Source organism: Heloderma suspectum, chromosome 3 (assembly GCF_057233095.1).
Source record: "Heloderma suspectum isolate Gila_16-S chromosome 3, 16-S_ref, whole genome shotgun sequence".
Lineage (NCBI taxonomy): Eukaryota > Metazoa > Chordata > Lepidosauria > Squamata > Helodermatidae > Heloderma > Heloderma suspectum.
In genome coordinates, this window is record NC_139460.1 from 178,996,300 (window position 1) to 179,015,219 (window position 18,920).

Below are 18,920 nucleotides of genomic sequence, written 5' to 3' on the forward strand. Positions count from 1 at the left end.
TTAAAATTTTCAAATACAATGATAATTTTATGAGCAAACCAAGTTATACATAATACAACTTTAGTAACATAAAGGCTACTTTACGTTCCTAAAGCGGCTTTCCTCAACCTGGTGCTGTACAGTTGTTTTGGACTACAATGCCTAGCATTTGTGCCCATTGGCCATGCTTCCTGAGGCTAATAGGATTTGGTCGAAAATACCTGGAGAGTACCAGATTGGGGAAGGCTGTCCTAAAGCAACAAAGTGGCTTTAGATCTGTAAAGAGTGCTAAAAATAATAAGTATTGCTTTTTACCCCATTTTCTTCAAAATTTCCATTTCCCCCCTCTCCCCCAAAAAAACATGGGGGGGGACACACGTTTTTTTCCCCATGGCTTCAACATTTCTGGAAATTTTACATCTCTAGTCCCAATGAAAAAGGCTTCAATACTTTTGCACACAGGTTTTGTGAAAGAGCAGTTTGTTCAGTGGCCTTTTGCAGTTTTATTACACAACTTGTTTTTATATCCTCAGCTGCCTTGAGCAAAACAACAACAGTTATTATAATGGATTTGATACAGACCCGTCATGCTTTACAGAATAGGGGCCGAGCTACATTTACGGGTTTTTTCGCTTCCAATGAGGTTTCACCGCCCGCCTTTCACACTACGCAGTAGCCTCCTCGAATTGGAACCGGAATTTCCCCCTTCCGTGCTCCCGCTTTCAATACCCTGATATCCCGGTATTTCCCCTTAATGTGCTCTGATTTTCCGGCTTCGCTACCGTATCTGGTCGTAGTCCCCTCCCCCGCCTGTCCATATATGGCGGTGCTTGTATTTCCCTCCTGTCCAATCACAGCTCTCGACAGCCCCATGTTGTCTTCCGGCTACTGATCGCATAGCTTCCTCAGCACTCAATGTTTCCTCAGCAACAAGCAAAGGGCTGGATCTGCGGGCGCTTGTCTGGTCTCGGAAGGGTCGGCCCTGGTCAGTAGTTGGATGGGCGACCGCCTGGGAATCAAGCTTCTTGCACTGAGCAGGGGGTTGTTCTATCCCTTCAAATGAGACCAACTTTTACCTCCTCCTATCCCCCGCTTTGGTTTTTCTTTTTTTAATTAAGGCATTATCTTCAAAGAATTTTCGAAGATGTCAGCAGCCCCCCCCCAAACGTGAGTACCACCACTGCCCCTCTTCCTTGCGCTGGCTGCAAAGGGCTGGCGCGGGGAAAAGAGCATTGGCAGATACCCCCCCAGCCGCTCGCCCTGGCCTCCAGCAGGTGGGGGGGAGAAGAGGATAGGTTCCTCCTTCTTCCCTCCACCCCCACGTGCTACAGCGGCAGCGGCAAGGGGCAAGCTGGTCGTTTTCCCCAAGGCAGGAAAACATGCGGAAAACGACAAGCCTCTCCTGCACCACTGCCGCGCGGTGGATGTGGAATCAGCAGAAACAGGAAGAGTTTCTGAGATGAGAGCCGCCATCTTTAAGAGCAGGGACACGCTCGAGTGTGAACTGAGCTCGCGCATTCGATGATGCACCGCAATGGGGAAAATGGCTGAGTGTGGATAATCACATTTTAATGCGGGAGCGTTTAACCCGACAGGACACAAAATTTGTTGCTATGGCAGGCGCAATGTAGATCAGCCCTAGGTTAGTCATGTTTTGCTCCCATTTAAATCAATGGGATAAGTTTATAATGACTAACAACAGTCCCATTGATTTCAATAGGACTAAAGTGTGACTAACCTAGTCTGAACCCCTCCAACCCAGTGGCGTTGAATCAGAAGATTTTCACCTTGAAGAAACTTGGATGTTCTTTCATTACTGCAATGTCTGACTCGCTTGTTTGTGACACAGTGGACTTGCTAAATGATTGTCCTCTTCCTATCTCTGCCCTTTTATCACTTTTTTTTTCTAGACCATTTTTATGACTTTTTAAAATTTGTTGCAGTTTCTGTCTGTTATTTTTTCCAGTGTGTGCCAACCTTGTGGTATTGTGGGAGTGGCTTTTAACTTGTAGAATTAGTTTTGCAGTTTTTGTTCTGCCTTTTTTGCCAGCTGGAAATTTGTGGTTGTCCTCCATTTCCTCCCCTTCATCTACAAGTGTGGTTGGACATGCCTTTTTCTTATTTTCAGGTTTGGTTTTAATGCACAGCGTGAATGGTTATTCCCAGCCATGCAGCTGTGAATAACCATGCTATCTTTTAATTTAGTACTAAAGACTTCATTCCTGCGCTGCTGCACACCTGTGGGAACTGAGAGAGAGGGAGTTTGGCAAGCTATTTTTCAATGCTTCCCATTTCTCCTCAATGTGTGTGTGTGTGTGTGTGTGTGTGTGTGTATGTGGAGGGGCAGTTCTGAGGGCAATGAATTATACTGAGCGTTATCATGTTCACCATAGACTGCAGCAGTTCTCCATAATTGTACAGTCTTCATTTTTCAGTGTTTCCTTTTATTTAAAAATGCAGCCCTGCACTATTGCATAGTTGTGCATGCATGCTATTAATTTGTCAGAAAACTGTTTTGTCCCATGTGCTCACTTACTCTGCAAATGAAACATTATAGCATACCACATGGCATTATAAACAAAAGTGACAACACACACACGACCTTCAAAACGTCTCCCAGTTCTTTTACACTTGCAGCATTATGTATTGCTGTGTACCACTTGCTTGCATTATAGTGGAATATACCCTCCACTATATTCCTTAATGTGTGCCCACAGAGCAGCAACTGGATGTGAAAAAACTATTGTCGCAGTGGTGCCTAAACAAAAAGTAAACAAAAAGGCCTCCGCTGTAGACTATACCTTGGTTTATGTTTAGCCTTGGGATTCACACAATCACACGATCACTCCAACGTTTCATAGATGAAAACAGAAACACTCTTGTATACCTATAATACCTGTAATACATTAAGGCCTAAGCACTCTCCCGACTACACCCGCTGTATGCTGTTTTTCTTCTTCTCTATATGATGTATTCATTGACTCTGCACTGGTCAGTCCGGCTCTGGGTTCTTAGTCATGTATGTGTAAACTGGCTGTAACAGTTTTCTTAAAACATAAGAATGTTTAGTATAACGAACTGGGTTTCACATTGCAGAAGAACAGCAACGCAAACGCATTCAGCAGCATTCACTGTCTGGATAAGCAGTTATTCGGAGAGGGCATGGAAGGGAAGCAGCGCATAGCTGTTTTGTCTCTCTGTGTGCATACTGACAAGCACCTACACGAGAGGTTCTTTCTTTTTGAAAGGCATTTGCAATATCCCCATGCAAGGCAGAATAACTTTTGAGATAACTGTGCCCATCCTTTGCCAAAGGATTAATGGGAAAAAATGAAGTTAGTCTGAACAAGAATATAAAATAATCACAGACCGAGCAAAATAGCTATCCATAGCAATCCAGACCAGTAATTGAATCAGTGCACTAATTGAAAATATTTGGTTAGCATCAGTTCCAGCCATTTGCAGGAAGGAAATGTCATTTGAAATTATCTCAGCTGCATCATGTACGTCTGGTCATGTCTTATTGCTAAATTTATTTGTTACAGTGAATGACAAATAGCGTTAGTCAGCGTTATGCCACAAGTCCATGACACACCCGTGCAGGTCGGCCTCCAACCGTAGAGCCTGTGGAGCTCATGTGATCCTGTGGGATCATGCTGACCCTTCCCTGAGCCACCCGAAGCCCATGCGTGGGATGCCCAGTTCGAATAGGGGCCAATGAGCGCACAGCCCCAAATTGCACAACCCCGATCTACATCATCACCTCCTTATATTGAGGCTTTCCTGTCACTAGCCAGCATGAGCCAACTGCTGGGTGCTTTCACACTGCACACACTTTCTCTGCTTTGGTGGATAATAAGATCAGCTGGGACCAATCACAATAGACAGAACAAGAGTAAGCCACCAAACGGCAATGTTGCCCCATTCAATTTTGCCTGCAAAACAACATCAGTCTCTTCTCACTGAGCTCTTGATGTCCGAGTCTTGGGCCAAAGATCGCCAACTGGAGTAACTCCCAAGGACAACACTTTGCAGACATGATGAGGATGTCTGCCAAGTTCATGAATTATACAGAAATGATCTGAATAGAAAGGTGCTCGGTTAATAACAATTATTACACAAGGACACATACAATTCAGACAAAAAAGAAGTATGCACAAGTATGTTGTTATCTGTTGCCCTTGATCCAGTGCTTCCTCCAATGAGGACAGTGTTTGTGGTTTTATCATATTTTAATCTGCAAGATCCCTGTCTGTGTTTTAAAATTATCATCATCAAAAAGTGAAACTTTCCTGCATCACATGCCAAAAGGCTTAACAAAACTAGGCATTTTAATTCCTAAATAAACCAGAGCATGGTCAGAGTAGGGATGTCAGAGAAATCCGCTACAGATTCAACTGAGTTTGAATTTCTATTAATGGAGCTGGTTTTTCCCAGGTGCAGATTTTGCGGCCTTGCAGACCTTTTTTTTTTTTTACTTTACAGAATTGTATGCAAATTTAATCATATGGAAGTGGCTGAAAATATGCTGATATATATGCCATTTTTAAAACACACACACACGTTTTATACATCTCTGATCTCTCTTCAGCCTTTGCTGTGTAGCAATCTTTATTTTGTAAGCTCTGCTCACTGATTGTACGCTGAGCTGAGAAAAATATGCAAAATGTTACATGCCAGCAAAAATTCCGTAAATTGTGGTGGTCTTTTTTATGTACTTTTCCAAAGTGGGGGAAAAAAATCCAAATCCAACAATGAGTGGCCAGCAGATCAAAAGATGCCAGAAAATCCGTGAAACACAGGCAGAATGGATTCAACAAAATCCTTATATCCCTAGGTCTGAGGTAGCAATTCTATCAATATGTCACACACTGAAATAGAGGAGAAGTAACAAAACAAAAATCTAATCTAAAACCATTCTGATGCACTGATGAAAAAAAAAAAAAAGTATAATCCTGTTCCACAGGATGTAACATGCACCATACTTCTATCTAACCCAGCTCAGACATATATGTTAGCCTTGAGTGTTGAATGAACTGCAAACATAAATTTCTGAGGGGGATCACTCCTATCCACAATTGGGTCAATTGAGGCATGGGGGGCTGCAGTAGGTGTGTGTGTGTGTGTGTGGGGGGGGGTATTTTGAAAATTGGGTGCATTCCACTAGCACAATGCCACCATTGGCTTTCACAAAGTTAAGTGCTTTTTGCTAGCACAAAACCACCATTGGATACAACCCAATGCTTTGATAACCTCCTTTGGGATCCAATGAATTATATGATACACTGAGATCTTTTGTGACGTTTCATACATTTAACATGACATTGTGATATAGAATTGTATTATATTAAATATGTATTTTGATTTCTGATTGCCACTTGATTACTTTGTATCTTTGATATGTTTATAATATATTTAAAATAACAAACCATTGAGATCAACACAAATACACTTAGAAAAGCTTTTGACTAAATCCTAGCAACATCAACAATTAATTTGTTTTCATGTCTAAAAAGCTAATTGCTGCACGCTAGTCTTCTGGAGTCACCTAGTTACAGCCAAACCTAACAGAGCGTCGTAAATCTGTTTTATATACTTTCTAAAATGAAGGAAAATGTTTAACTTTTCCTTTGCTCCTGATCCTTTTGAACTAGCTTCCGTGTACAAAAGAATGTTGATTTATGATAGCAGTAATCCTAAAGCAAATTCCCGCCTACTGTACCAAAGAAATGTTGATTAGCTGGACAAAACCATATCATTTCCTTTACAAATAAACCAGGGGCCTCTATACTTTTTAAAATCAGCATCACAGCTTCTGTGTGTTTTAATTTCAAATGGAAACAGATGGGAGTCCAGTTTTTATGGCTTCTGCTCCTTTTAAGTAACATGAATCGCAGAAACTAATCAGGTGAAGCTTTACGAGGAGCCACCATGGGGGAATTTCCCCATGGCGGTCCTCGTTGTGGCACCCGCTGCCATTTTGAATATTTGGGGCACAGTGGGGGTGAATCCAGAAAGGGTGGGTTGTTGGGGTGGATGACAAGCCACTCAGAAGCCATGGGCTGTTTTAGCACTCCAACATTTAGCACCCCAACGTGTAGAAATGTATTGAATGAATGAACAACCCACTGGGTTTGCACATAATGAGAAGCTAGGACGCAGCCCCACCGTGCCCTGAATATTCAAAATAACGCCGCCATTCACCTATAATGGCATCTTGTTACGTGCAAACCAGGCCTTTATCACCATGCCAGGAAAATGGTAGCTGAGCCTAGAAGAGAGAGGGGAGAATGGGTCTAAAGAAAGCAGAAGTCAGGCAGACTGCGTTAAGCCTGTGGTTAGGGCAGCAAAGACACAGACTGTTAGGATGTTAGTTGAAAGCACCCCCCCCCCCCAAGGAACATGGAGGACAGGGTGAGAGAGAGAATTGGCCTCCTCAAGCCCCTGTATTCAGGGAAGGGGAAATTAGGGTTGTGAGGATACATGCCCTGAGGCTTAAAAACTCCTCCCAGGCACTATACAGGGATGGTTCAGTCTCCAAAGCTGCATCCCCTCATTATATAACTATACAATACTATGATTTGAAGTGAGAAGCTCTCTAGCACAGCACAGCAGGAGAATGCCCTGAATGGGGAGGCATTGGGGTGGGGGGAGAGGGGAGGTGATGGAGTGAGGGGAGAGGAAAGGAGAGGGGGTGGGGAGGGGGGAGGGGAGGGGTGTCATTTCTCCTTTCCCCTCTTGTGATACTCTTCTCCTCCCCAGGAGTCCTAAACTGCACTAGAAGGTTCATGTTCCAAGCTGTCTGGATCCCTGAACAAGAACACTCCCTTTAGCAGGTGGGGATACTCTGAAACATTGTGTTGCAGGTCCCACTTGTATTACTAAATAAATATTAATTCTAAAAATAAAATAACACAACAACAACAACAACAACAGAGGAATGGGTCTGGCACCATGTCTGCAAGACCAAGGGAAGATTAATTCCTGTTAGTTTAGTCTACAACATAAACTCAATTTGTTACCAAATCCTATTAAGTTGCAGGCTGCCTGGCAGCAAAGTCAGACCATTCCAGAAGCTACTGTCTCATTGATGTCTATCAACTGCTTTAAAGCAGGCCACACCAAGTGTGTGAGCAGCAGGGAGACACACTGTCCTCAGTCATCCCTGTAGAGATCCCTGGCCTTCAACGATTCAGCGAATGCTTCTGCCATTTGAAGACGAACTCCGGCTTTTGTGAGGTTGAATTCAAACCTTGAGAGGGAGCAAATGACCCTGTAGCAGCCCATGTACAATGATCAAGGTTTCACTTCCCTTCTACAGAAAGCGTAATGTCTCCCTTCATGTGTGTCCACCAGTCTATCGGTCAAGTGGCAGGCATCATATCTGCATATATTACTGTTCTGAATCTCCCATTATCCTTTGTAGCAGCCATGGCCTTCTGAAACATTTGCGTATCACACCACTTGGGTGTTTAAGGGTGTTCCCATGCTTGAAACACATCTGAGCTTCTTGCTTTTCCTGTCACATACATATTCCAGTGCTGTGGGAAAGAATTCTGAAGAAAAATTGAACATACAATCCAGCCAATGCATTAAACTGATTTAAGTCTCACGTGTGAATACAAGTTAAGAGCATAATCCTATCCACGCTTACTTGGAACTTGGAAACTAGTCCCACTGGGTTCAGTAGGATGTATTCCCATGTAGATGTACACAGGGCTGCGGTCCAAGCCTCAGGTCTCTGAAGATCTATCATAGGAACTAAATCGGATCCTGCTGACAGCTTAATCTCAACGAACCCTTGGAGGCTTCTGTCTGCATGGTTGATAAAGGGATATGCTCATAGTCTTGTACTGAAGAATGATGATGGCAGTTCAGAATCAGGGCCTTCACTTCTTTTTTGAAGTTCTTATTTAGAAACCCATAGATGATAGGGTTTACACAGGTAGATGCCATAGCTACAAGGTGACATAATGAGAAGATCAAATCATAAAGGCAAGAAGGGATTATTTTGTAGTTCCAGTCATCAATGCTGTTGAAAACATGCAGTGGCAACCAGCAGACAGCAAAGGCAACCACCATGAATGCGAGCAGGACATTTATCTGCTTCAGCTGAGTCATCTGGCAATTGTACCCGCGCTTCTCAAACATGCCGTCTCTCTTCCGGAGACGAAGGTAGATGCGCAGGTAACACACCACAATAAAAATAAGGGGGATGCAGTACTGCAGTAGCAGCAAGACAACAGCATAGGTGAGCCTATACCCTTCTGAAGGCCATGAGTGTGTACAAATAACCTTGCTTGCAGAATAATCCATTATGTAGAACTGCTTGAAGAAGTCACTGGTCAAAGTGGAGTTAGTCACAAAAGGCAGGGACAAGAGAGAAGCAAAGATCCAAACAACTGCAACGCCCAGATAGGCTTGGGAGAGGCTGGGCCTCCAACCTGTTGGATTTATAATGAGCTGGTGCCTTTCTAAAGCAATGAGTACAAGTGACAGGATAGACACAGTCACCGAGGTACACTGGATGAACGAGGTCATCCTACACATAGCCTCACCAAATAGCCAGTAGTTAAACAAGATGGTGACAATGGTGAATGGCAGGCAGAAGATGCACATGATCAAATCCGAAGCTATCAGATTGGTGATAAAGATATTGGTAACAATAGCTTTCCCCTTATGTCTGGCCAGGATGCCAATGAAACAGATGTTTCCTAGAACACCTAGAATGGTCTCTAAGCTATATGAGGTGACTAGAAACAGAGTAATGTCTGTTGTGTTCCTACAGGTCAGGATGGTGTGGTAGGGAAAACTCCAGTTGCTTTCGGGTGGAGACATTGTGTTAAAAGCTATGGTCCTGCTCATTCTGAATCCAAAGAGATGTTGCACTGGATAGTTAGGCACTTCCTGTGATCTTACTTCAAGCTGTCATGATTATCTGCAAAGAAAAAAGACAGTTAATTTCTCACTGACACAATTTTAGCAATACTTTCGGAAACAGGTGCTAAGGGCCAAACTAGATGAGACATCTGAGACAATGAAGTTTCTTCAAAAGTTCTAAATTTTATTTTAAAGCAGCCAGGGGGTGGGGGGCTCTGAATAGTAGTGGAATAGCAGTGAGGGGCAGAGGGAGGGGCGCTTCACTATTTTCCGGCAGGCCACATTTCTGATCAATATCACCCCACAAGTCCACATATATTTTCCTTTGTGGGGAGAAAAGCAGACTGGAGAAGGTAGTTTGTCATGTACAAATGGCTCGTAGGAAAGGGTTGAATATGGTCCAATCATGTTTCAACCTCCCCACTTCAGCTGCCTTAAAGATTTTGTAAGAATTGGGAGATACTTCATAGGTCTCCTGCATTACATCTGGTTTGGCCCCAAGAAATATCTTCCACTTGCGTGTTGTCATTGTCAGATCATATTATTTACTTATTTACAATATTTATATGCCACCCAATAATGTTTTTTTTCTGGATGGCTTACAATAATCTCTTTTTACCAAAAAATACAATGGAGCATTTTAAAAAAAGGCTCTCAAGCAACATCAAGAAAATTTAAACATATGTTAAAAGATTAAAAGGCCTGAGAAAATAAAAAGATCACCTATTGCTGAAAAGACCACCAAGAAGACCTCTCTTAGGAGGGCATTCTACACCTGGGATGCCACCACTGAAAGGGCCTCTTGCCAGTAGCCACCTACTGCATCTCACTTGGTGAGGGTACCTAGAGAAGGACCTCTGAGGATGATCACAAAGTCCAGGTAAGTATATATGGGAAGAGGCGATAACCTTCAGGTAACCTCTACAAGCGATTTACTGTGGGTTTGCTGCATTTAGAGGTCATTTGGGGCACATCACATCGTGGCCATCTCATAGCCTGCCTGGAGATTTTCACAGAAAAAAACAGTTTTTCTGAAACTACTTTTAGTCCAATTGTTTTCCTTAATTCAGCTTGTCTGCGCTTCTGTTGTGGTGTGGACCAAACCTCCACATTTATATCAGCATGATAGCCCTGCCCAGGGGTGTGACTTTCACCTGGCTGTGACCTCACTGACCCCGGTCAAGGTGTGTTCCCCTAATGTTTCCCCTCCCTGTGTTTCCCTGATGTTTCCGCCATTTTGCAGTTGGCCATTCAGGAGTTCTGAGCTACCTCATGGTATTTACTTCACCTTGCCTACCACTAACCTCTGGTGGCCATCCCCCCGAAAGTATAAATATGCTCTGCTCTGCAGTTTCTACCTTAAAAAAAAATCCCCTTAAAAGCACAATGTCAAAATAGAGCATTGCCGCTCCATCATGAACCCGAAGTAAGCGCTCCAGTTTCACCAATCACAGTGGAGTTATTTACAAATGGGGTATCGGGTAGGTGGTCATAGAGTAAAAAAAGGTGGGGGGACCAATGAGTGAGGCTTGTTTCCCGCTCCTGTCCAGGCTCCCGGCTGCTACTACATTATGAATGCTCCCATAAACCTGAAAGAACGTTACTGCGTTAAAGTGATAAAGCAGAGATGTGATTTAACACAATAGCTGAGAAACTAGAGAAGATCAAATAACCCCTCATATTATCGCAGTAGTGGGGACACTCGATCACTTTAGTTAGCCTAGTTTCAATCTTTAACATTCCCCCACTTCTGTGCATGTTTACTCAGAAGTAAGAAATAAATCTCACTCCCCTACAGTGAAAAGGTTACAGGCTAACTGTAGTAATTTGCCCTAAAGTACTCTTTCACTTCTCTGATGCTCTCTTAGATCGTGATTGTGAAGTTGTGCTTCTTTGATGTTCTGTAGTTTCGTAGGGTTGGCGGAGAATTTCTCCACGAATCTTCGGGAGGCCGAGTGCCGACACATTCGGCCCCCCGAAAGTGTTGGGGAAATTCTCCGCCGGCCCCCCGCCCCCCCCGGGATGGGACTTACCTTCGGCGAATGTCCCTCTCGGCGGCGGGTCCCGGCGGCAGTTCGGCGGCGGTTCATCAGGGGCGGGGGCGGCGGCCGGTCTCCCGACCGGCTGCCGCCGCCACCATTGCAAAAAAAAAAAGTAAAGGAAAAAAACAACAACACCTGTGATAGGCTACGTAATGATTTATGTAGCCTATCACAGCTAGATTTCCAAAGTCAGCCGTGATAGGCTACGTAAATCGTCACGTAGCCTATCACGGGTGACTTTGAAAAAAAAAAAGCGCGTACGCAAATGGTGGCTCCCATGGGGTGCCGCCATTTGCGTTCCTTATTTTGGCACGCCTATTCTACGTAAAGATGTACGTAGACTACAGCGAAAATAAGGGCACGCTATTTGCGTTGCCCTTATTTTCGCCGTAGTCTACGTAAATCTTTACGTAGACTAGACGTGCCAAAATAAGGAACGCAAATGGCGGTCCCCATGGGAGCCGCCATTTGCGTACGTGCTTTTTTTTTTCCCCCCAAAGTCACCCGTGATAGGCTACGTGACGATTTACATAGCTATCACGGCTGACTTTGGAAATCTAGCCATGATAGGCTACGTAAATCGTTATGTAGCCTATCACGGGTGTGTGTGTGTGTGTGTGTGTGTGTGTGTGTGTTTTACTTTTTTTTTCGTGGCCGGGTAGACGGGGCGCTCCTACCTGGCCTGAATTTCGGTGGCGAGGGATGGGGCGCCTCCCCCCCCGGCCTGAATTTCGGCCGGGCGAGGCGGGGCGCCTCCCCCCCTCGCCTGAACTTCGGGGGGAGAAGCGAAGCGCCTCCCCCCCACCGCGAAGTCCCTTTCGTCCATCCCTATAGTTTCGCTGTTATATAAAATCACTTCTCCGCTTGATCGCAGTAACAATCTTGCTTTCTCATTGCGAGCAGGGGAAGGAGAAAGGGAGGAAGGGAAGGAAGCAGCAGACAAAAGTGCACACATGGGGAAAAATGGGGTGGGGAGCAGTAACTCCCAGCAGATTGCTGGGCTGTGGTGGAATTGGGGTGCGGGGAGTTTGAAATGGGGAACATTGCAATCCTATGCATCTCTACTCAGAAGAAAGCCCCATTGGGTTCAATGGGGCTTTCTCCCCAGTAAGTGGGTTTAGAATTGCAGCCAACGTCTCCCAGAGGAGTTCTGAGAAATAAAAGGAGGAAATGATGATGATGACGATGATGACGATGCTGCTGATGGATATCCCTTCCAAAATGGGCAAGCTGAAATCTGAATTTGAACGCTTCTTTGTGAGCCGGTGTGGTGTAGTGGCAAGAGTGTTGGACTCGGAGCCGGGAGATCCGGGTTCTAGTCCCCACTCGGCCATGGAAGCTCACTGGGTGACTTTGGGCCAGTCACAGACTCTCAGCCCAACCCACCTCACAGGGTTGTTGTGGTGAGGATAAAATGGAGAGGAGGATAATGTAAGCCGCCTTGGGTTCCTTGCAAGAGGAAAAAAGGCGGGGTATAAATGCAATCAATCAATCAATCAATAAAAAAACAAACCCAGTCCTCCAGAGCTCCCCCCTTCCACCGCAATTTTGCCTCATCCCAGCAATCTGGTTCAAATTCAGTCTTCAGTATTTGATGCTGCTGGTAGAGCCACCCAGCTACTCACTCTACTAATAAGTAGTAGAAGGCTATCTGAGCTGTGCTTCTGATCAGGGCCAAAGGATGTGAAAACCACGGGAAGTTGTTTGGCTTTCTGACCCAGGGCAGTGTTCACATGATACCTATAATTTTAAGTCACTTGGCTATTCCTGAGTGTGGGATCGCATGAGCAATTTGAGTCAGGAGCTCTCAGATTTTGGCATAGCTCTTTGAGACCCCATTTCAGAGGCTCGAAAATGGCGGGGCAGCATATTATATCCCATTATATCTCTCAAGATCATATTGAATTCTAATCCCCTCCTGAAGATGTTTGTGTTCTAGACAAACTTCCAAGGGCCTGGATTTTAGCCATCACTGATTGTTGACAAACTACAGCTATGGGAAGATGCTTTTTCCTGTTTGTTTGAAATTGGGGTATAATTTGTCAGAGGCACATTGTGCATCCTCCCCCCTGCACAAGGCTATAGCCAGTGAGGTTGGATCCCTCAGGGATATTCCCAGATCCTTCTCTGGAGAAAAATAGCAACCCAAGAAAAAAGGCATTAAGAGGAAGTCTACTGGCACTGCAGAGGAAGAAATAAACAACCTCCCATCTCCAAGTATTTCTGGCCATGTGTACAATGGTCCTAGAATGTTTGACAAGCATTTGGCACTTATTTTTACGTTTTATTGTATCAAAATGATTAAGAAATCTATAGGATTGCAGCCTAAGGGCACATTGAGCCCTCACTGCTTGGAAGCTCCTGAACGCAGAGGTTTCTGAGTTTCCTATGCCCTGCCAGGCTGAAGCTGGCAGGGCGAGAGGAGTGGGAGGGGCGATCTTCATCTCCCCATCCTCTGTCTTGGGTGTTTTTCACTAGAAGGGCTTTTTAGCCCCTCCAGTGAGGGAGCTTTGGAGGAGGATGGAAAGAGGCTGGAGAAGGCTCTGAATAACTCCTATCCTGGCTCTTCTGGTCTCCTCCCCTCCCTGCCCACCAGAACGCTCCCTTTCCCCCTCTTCCAAAGTCACTTTTCTGACCTTGGGGAGTAGCTGGTGCAGTTCTTTCTGTGCCAGGTACAAAGGGGCAGAGGTGGGGGGGCAGATCTTTGACTCCCCCTTCCAAGATCAGAGCGCTGCCTCCGTCCTGCTTGGAGGGGTTTTCAGACCTGTCCCATGGTCCCTGGAATGCTCGCTCGGGGACCATAGGATTGCTCTCTCCATAATTTAAATGCAAGTCATCTAAGTATATTTAAAATGCTGTTGTTTCACTCTAGCTAGTGTATAAGATTTGTCCTCATTTCTGTTGTGACACCTGTGCAGTGATCTACTTCCTTCCATAGGACATCTGAATGGTAGGTAGCTATTTACTCAAATGTGAGGAAGTAACGGTGTAATCAGGAACTCCTGCTGATGGGTAAGGTTTGCTCCTGAGCACTGTGTTTGAGTTTTATAATAATCGGTGTGCTTGAAGCAGGTGTGCCCCAAATTGTAGGAATGTAGTTCAGGCGGGTGTACCCTAACACTCTGATACCCTGATTAGTGAGTGAGACCCATGTCTCTATATAGATGCAGGCATTTCCATGCCTCTACAATAAAACTAGGCTGATTAAAGTCTGGTCATGGCCCCAAATCAATTTCCCAGAAGATTTTGCTGGCTCTGGAGTGTTCTCCTGTATTATGAAGTAAACCATGTCCCGAGTTAGACTTGAGAGGTATAAAATACAATTTCCCTGTCTTTGATACTGATCAGGGAGTTCTGAGGGGGATCTTTACAACGATGGAAAGAGAAGCATGTTGGAGTATTACCCAGATTTTCATGGAATTGGCTTTGGTCCATCAGGGAAATATGAAGCAAGAAAAGCCAAATGTACCATACCTTAGAAATCCAGTTTTCACGGGTCACACAGCGCTTGAAATGATCTGGGGGGAGAAGAAAAATACAGCTTCCTCACAGGTAAACTCCAGGGTGGCTATGGACTGGCCATGATGTATCTGCCACAAAGGACCTCTGAATGGTCCCAATCCACAGCAAATCACCAGTGAAGACAGGCTCTTGGAGTGTCTGTGTAGCAAATTTCAGCTTCTTACCTTGTGTGGAAGCAGCTTAGCCATTTTGGGATACACTTTGATCTCCCATTTTACAAAATCTGCCCTAGTGAATTTGAATCCTTTTTAAAAAGTAATTTTTGAAACAAAAAACCCACATAAATAACCAAAAGAAAACAAACAGCATACCATATATCCACCCCAACACACCATGTATACGTACATTTTAAATGATTGTTACATATTCCACACTTCCCCAAGCTATGAGAAGTCCCAGAGGTTGCGCTACCATGTTGTGGTTTTTTGGATGAGAGTGTACCCCGTACGGTATATTTGTCACATTTCCTTTATTTGCCTCTACTTGCAAACAGGCCTTCCCACAGTAGGCAGCAGATCCCCAGAGACCAGCACACTTAGTTTTGGCTAACTCCAGCTAGAAGCTCTCCCCTTCCCATAAAGCACTGGTTTGAGACCCCACCAATATAGAGGAATTGACCATCCAGGGGTGCAGCGGGGTGGACAGGAACCATTCATAGCCATAAAAGGAACATCTCAGGTTTTTTGGTCCAATCCCTGATTCCTGTCAAGTGACACTTTAGGCAAAACTATAGTAATAGACCCATTCACAGTAATAAGAATCCAAACTTGCAACTATCTATCTATGTCCTAGTCCAACATCTAATGAATTAATCCCTATAATCCTGAAGCAGGCTTCTTTCTATAACTTTTCTTCACGCATTCAGTTTATTTTATTATTTATTGTATATATTTATATACCACCTTTTTGAGTAGAAAGCCCCCTCAAGGTGGTTTACAAAATTAAAAACTTAAATACTTTCAAAATTAAAATACCAGTAATATGAAAATCAAAATATTCAGTACCAGCAATAATGCCATCAATCATTAAAATTCTTTAACTATAGACCAGCATCAGTTAGTAAAATATAAAGGAAATTCAAACAACATGACTTAAGGTGCCATATGAAAGCAGCCAATGAGGGAGCCAGACACACTTGAGTCTACAATGATGGGGCCATCACTAAAACTGTCACGTCTCTCTTGCCTGCCAACTTGATTTTACTGGTGGAGAAGTGAGTAGGATCTCTTTGGCTGATTGTAGGGCCCAGGCATGTTATTAAAGGTGCAGGTCATCCTTCAGATCACTTGGGGTGCTTCTAGATGGAGGGGTTCTAGCACTACCAATCAAAAGGCATTATACAGCAATTCCATCTTTTCCCCTTTAACAGGTTTTTCTGGTAAGAAAAATGATGGGAGAACAGGCTGGAAAACGGACTCCTGTAAAATTCAGTAAATGAGGTAGTATGATGGCATAATAAAAGCCTAATCTGGTAGAACACCTTGTCCTGAGCCATTTATGGCTTTAAAGCTAACAACCAGCATGCTGAGTGAGCCCAGAAATGCCCTGGCAACCAGTGTAGCTGATACAGGGCTGGTGTTCTATGCTCCAGTGGCCTGGCCCAGTGGACTGGACCGCTGCATCCTGTATCAGCTGAAGCTTCCCGACTATCTTCCAAGGCAGCCCCATGCAGTGTGCATTACAATGGTCCAGTTTCTTGCATTGTGTTTTGCTTTGTTAATTTGTTCATCTTATATAGTTTCCCAAGACTTACTCAGCTAGGGTGAGGATCCAACTTAAGTAAACTGCATTAGAGTTACATTGAAATCCATGGGGCAAGTTAGTCATCAGTTACTCACAACTCATGTATTTCAATGGGAATAGCTAACTTAATCCCATCAATCAGCATTAATAAACTAATTAACTGATTACAAAGGTGAGACTTGATCAAAATTTGAGGGCTCATATAATTGTATCTCCTTTACAAATTAAATTGCTGTACAAAAACAACAGCCCCCAAACACCTCCTTCCCCCAGAAAGCCTTACATTCTAACGTGAGCGGCCATCTTCTGCCCCTCTAGCATGTTCAAATAGACCAGGTCCCTTTGATGGCAAGTGCAACAGTCTTTGCTTGCCAGCATTTCTGAATCTTATCAGCTTCTTGGTACTCTGTTTTTGGTAGAGGGACTGTTGGGAGAAGGCTGAAAAATGTGAATATTCACTATGTGAACCGACAGGGCTGCTTGTGCATGCTTCTAGGGCAGGGGCAGGCAACTTGGTAGCCTCCAAATGTTTTGAACTACAACTCCCATTAGCCCCAGCTAGCATGGCTAATGGTCAGGGATTATGAGAGTTGTTGTCCAAAAGATTTGGAGGGCACCAGGTTGCCTACCCCTGTTTTATGGGAGCGGGAAGAGAGTGCCTCTAGCTGGTCACATAGGATGGTGAAAAAGAGGACAGCGTTCCTGCAGCTTTAATAATTGTGTTGAAGAGAGGATTTCAGAAGGGTTAACTCAGCTTGCCCCAATCTGGTGCCCTCCAGATATTTTGGACTACAACTCCCAGCATTCCTGAGCATTAGCCATGCAGGATGGAGCTGATGGGAGCTGAAGTCCAAAACATCTGAGGACACACCCAGAGTCATTCCCACTTGTGGGCTCACTATGCATTCAGTGGCATACATTGTTTTCATTTCGCAGGGCCACATTAAAGACTGGTGTCACTATCCTAAGTCATAAATATGGATCCGGGGGTTGCTTTCTTTCCCTTTCCTTTGATAATAACCCACTTTGGAAAAAAATAAAAATAAATTGCCAGTGTTCACAGAACTGGATGTGCTTTGAGGACTACTCCTGCGTGCCCTTCATCCTGAAATACAAACTATCCATTATGCTACTGGACTTTCAGTATGCTCAGTTTTCCTGCTTCTGCTTGGTGATGAGGAAATTTGCCACCCAGGGAATTTCAAAGAATCTCATAGCTTTCACAGTGGGTGAAAGCCAGATAATTCCTGAAATGCCCAGGTGTTTGACAGAGTATTTTCTGGTTTCTCTCTCTCTCTCCCCCCCCCCCCACTCAGACACACACACACACACACATACACACACACCAACTTTCAAGGATTGACTTCAGGAGATCAAAGAAAGCTGCTTTCTAATCAGAGAGAGAAATACAAAACAGCTACAAGCAATGGGAACATATTCCCCCCCACACACACACACACAATATCTTGGGGCGCTTCTAGATGAGGCTTTTATGGCACCATCGCCCTGCCTCATTCACAGAACGTTACGAAGGGTCCAGACGTCGCTGTCTTCCACTTGTAACCTTCTCATGTTTTCCCACCACTTCTGTCTTTTCTCTTACCATGGATAATCCATTAAGAGAGAAAAGATGGAATACCTTCAGTACATGCCAGGAACCCTCCATCTGGAAGCACCTGTTGTGGGTACTGGAAAAAGAAGTATTTACAAAAGACTCACCTTTTGACACTCTTCAGCACCAGTTGTGCAAACACCCTCTGGGAATTTTCACAAGCAGAATCAAATGGAGCAACACAGCAGCAGGACCAGCATGAAATCACCTTGCTGGGACTTAAACTTGTTCCTCACTTTTGTGTTTCAACAGAAGATTTCGATGTCATCTTCTCCTCTCCGTCTCTTTACCTACAAAATAAATGTAGTGGCGAAGTTTCTCTGATAGTGGAATTCTCTGGCTCACTCTTTATTGATCTGTTGGATCTCCTCAGAATAAAAGCAAATTGTAGCTGCAGGAGAGGGCAAGGGAGAGAATGAAAATAGTGTGAGGCAGACAGACTTGTACAATGAGTGTGCCAGATGAATTTATATAAAACAACCCAAATTGACTGCATTCAACCTTATTTGCAGCCTGGAAATCCCAATCTAGAGGGTTTGCTGGCAACGGAGTATCTTGGAACTATTTAACTCTCCAGAAAAGCAGGTTCTCATTCCTGGCCAAGTGACCACAGCATCAGAGATGTGGTTTGTCAGTTTGAGGGGTCCTGGGATTAGCGTTACTCAGCATCAGAAAGAGGCTAGGTAGAGTATCGAAGGCAATCAGCTCAGCTGCGACACACACAACACAAGCAAAGCAAGGCAGGGTTACACAGTCCAAGGTACAAGCTGAGATCACAAGACAGGGGCATGGAAAGAGAAGCAGCAAATAGAAACCCTGCAGCTGTTCTTCTGAGAATTACCCAGGGGATGGGAGGCTGTCCCTAACCTATCCAATCTTCGGCTAGCACTCATTCAAGACATCCTCTGGGAGGGAGGGAGCAGCTTGAGCCCCCTCCCCTGCAACTTGTCCTGGCTCCCTAGGAAAGCCTCCCTCACATAAGGAGAACCACTCCTTTGGCCACTCCCTGCAAAGGGAAACACAGTCCAAGTTCTGCTTCTGATAAAATTCTTGACACTGTTCTTATCCCAATACTTATGCCCACTGTGTGGGTGGGTACTTGAGGGGCTACCTAAGCGTGGAGCAATACAAACCTCACTGTT

The 18,920-nt window shown here is 44.5% G+C and overlaps 1 protein-coding gene across 1 annotated transcript; it reads right to left on the bottom strand.

The window, feature by feature from the left end:
* Positions 1 to 3,499: 3,499 nt before the first annotated feature.
* On the bottom strand, positions 3,500 to 8,844 carry LOC146350471 (neuropeptide Y receptor type 4-2-like). The gene has a single exon (XM_084841848.1). The coding sequence runs from the start codon at positions 8,842 to 8,844 to the stop codon at positions 7,741 to 7,743; it is 1,104 nt and encodes a 367-aa protein (XP_084697974.1). The 3' UTR covers positions 3,500 to 7,740.
* Positions 8,845 to 18,920: the final 10,076 nt, after the last annotated feature.

Bases quoted from the DNA above. Each gene is read 5' to 3' on its own strand.
- LOC146350471 (XM_084841848.1), bottom strand. From the start codon at position 8,844: ATGAGCAGGACCATAGCTTTTAACACAATGTCTCCACCCGAAAGCAAC.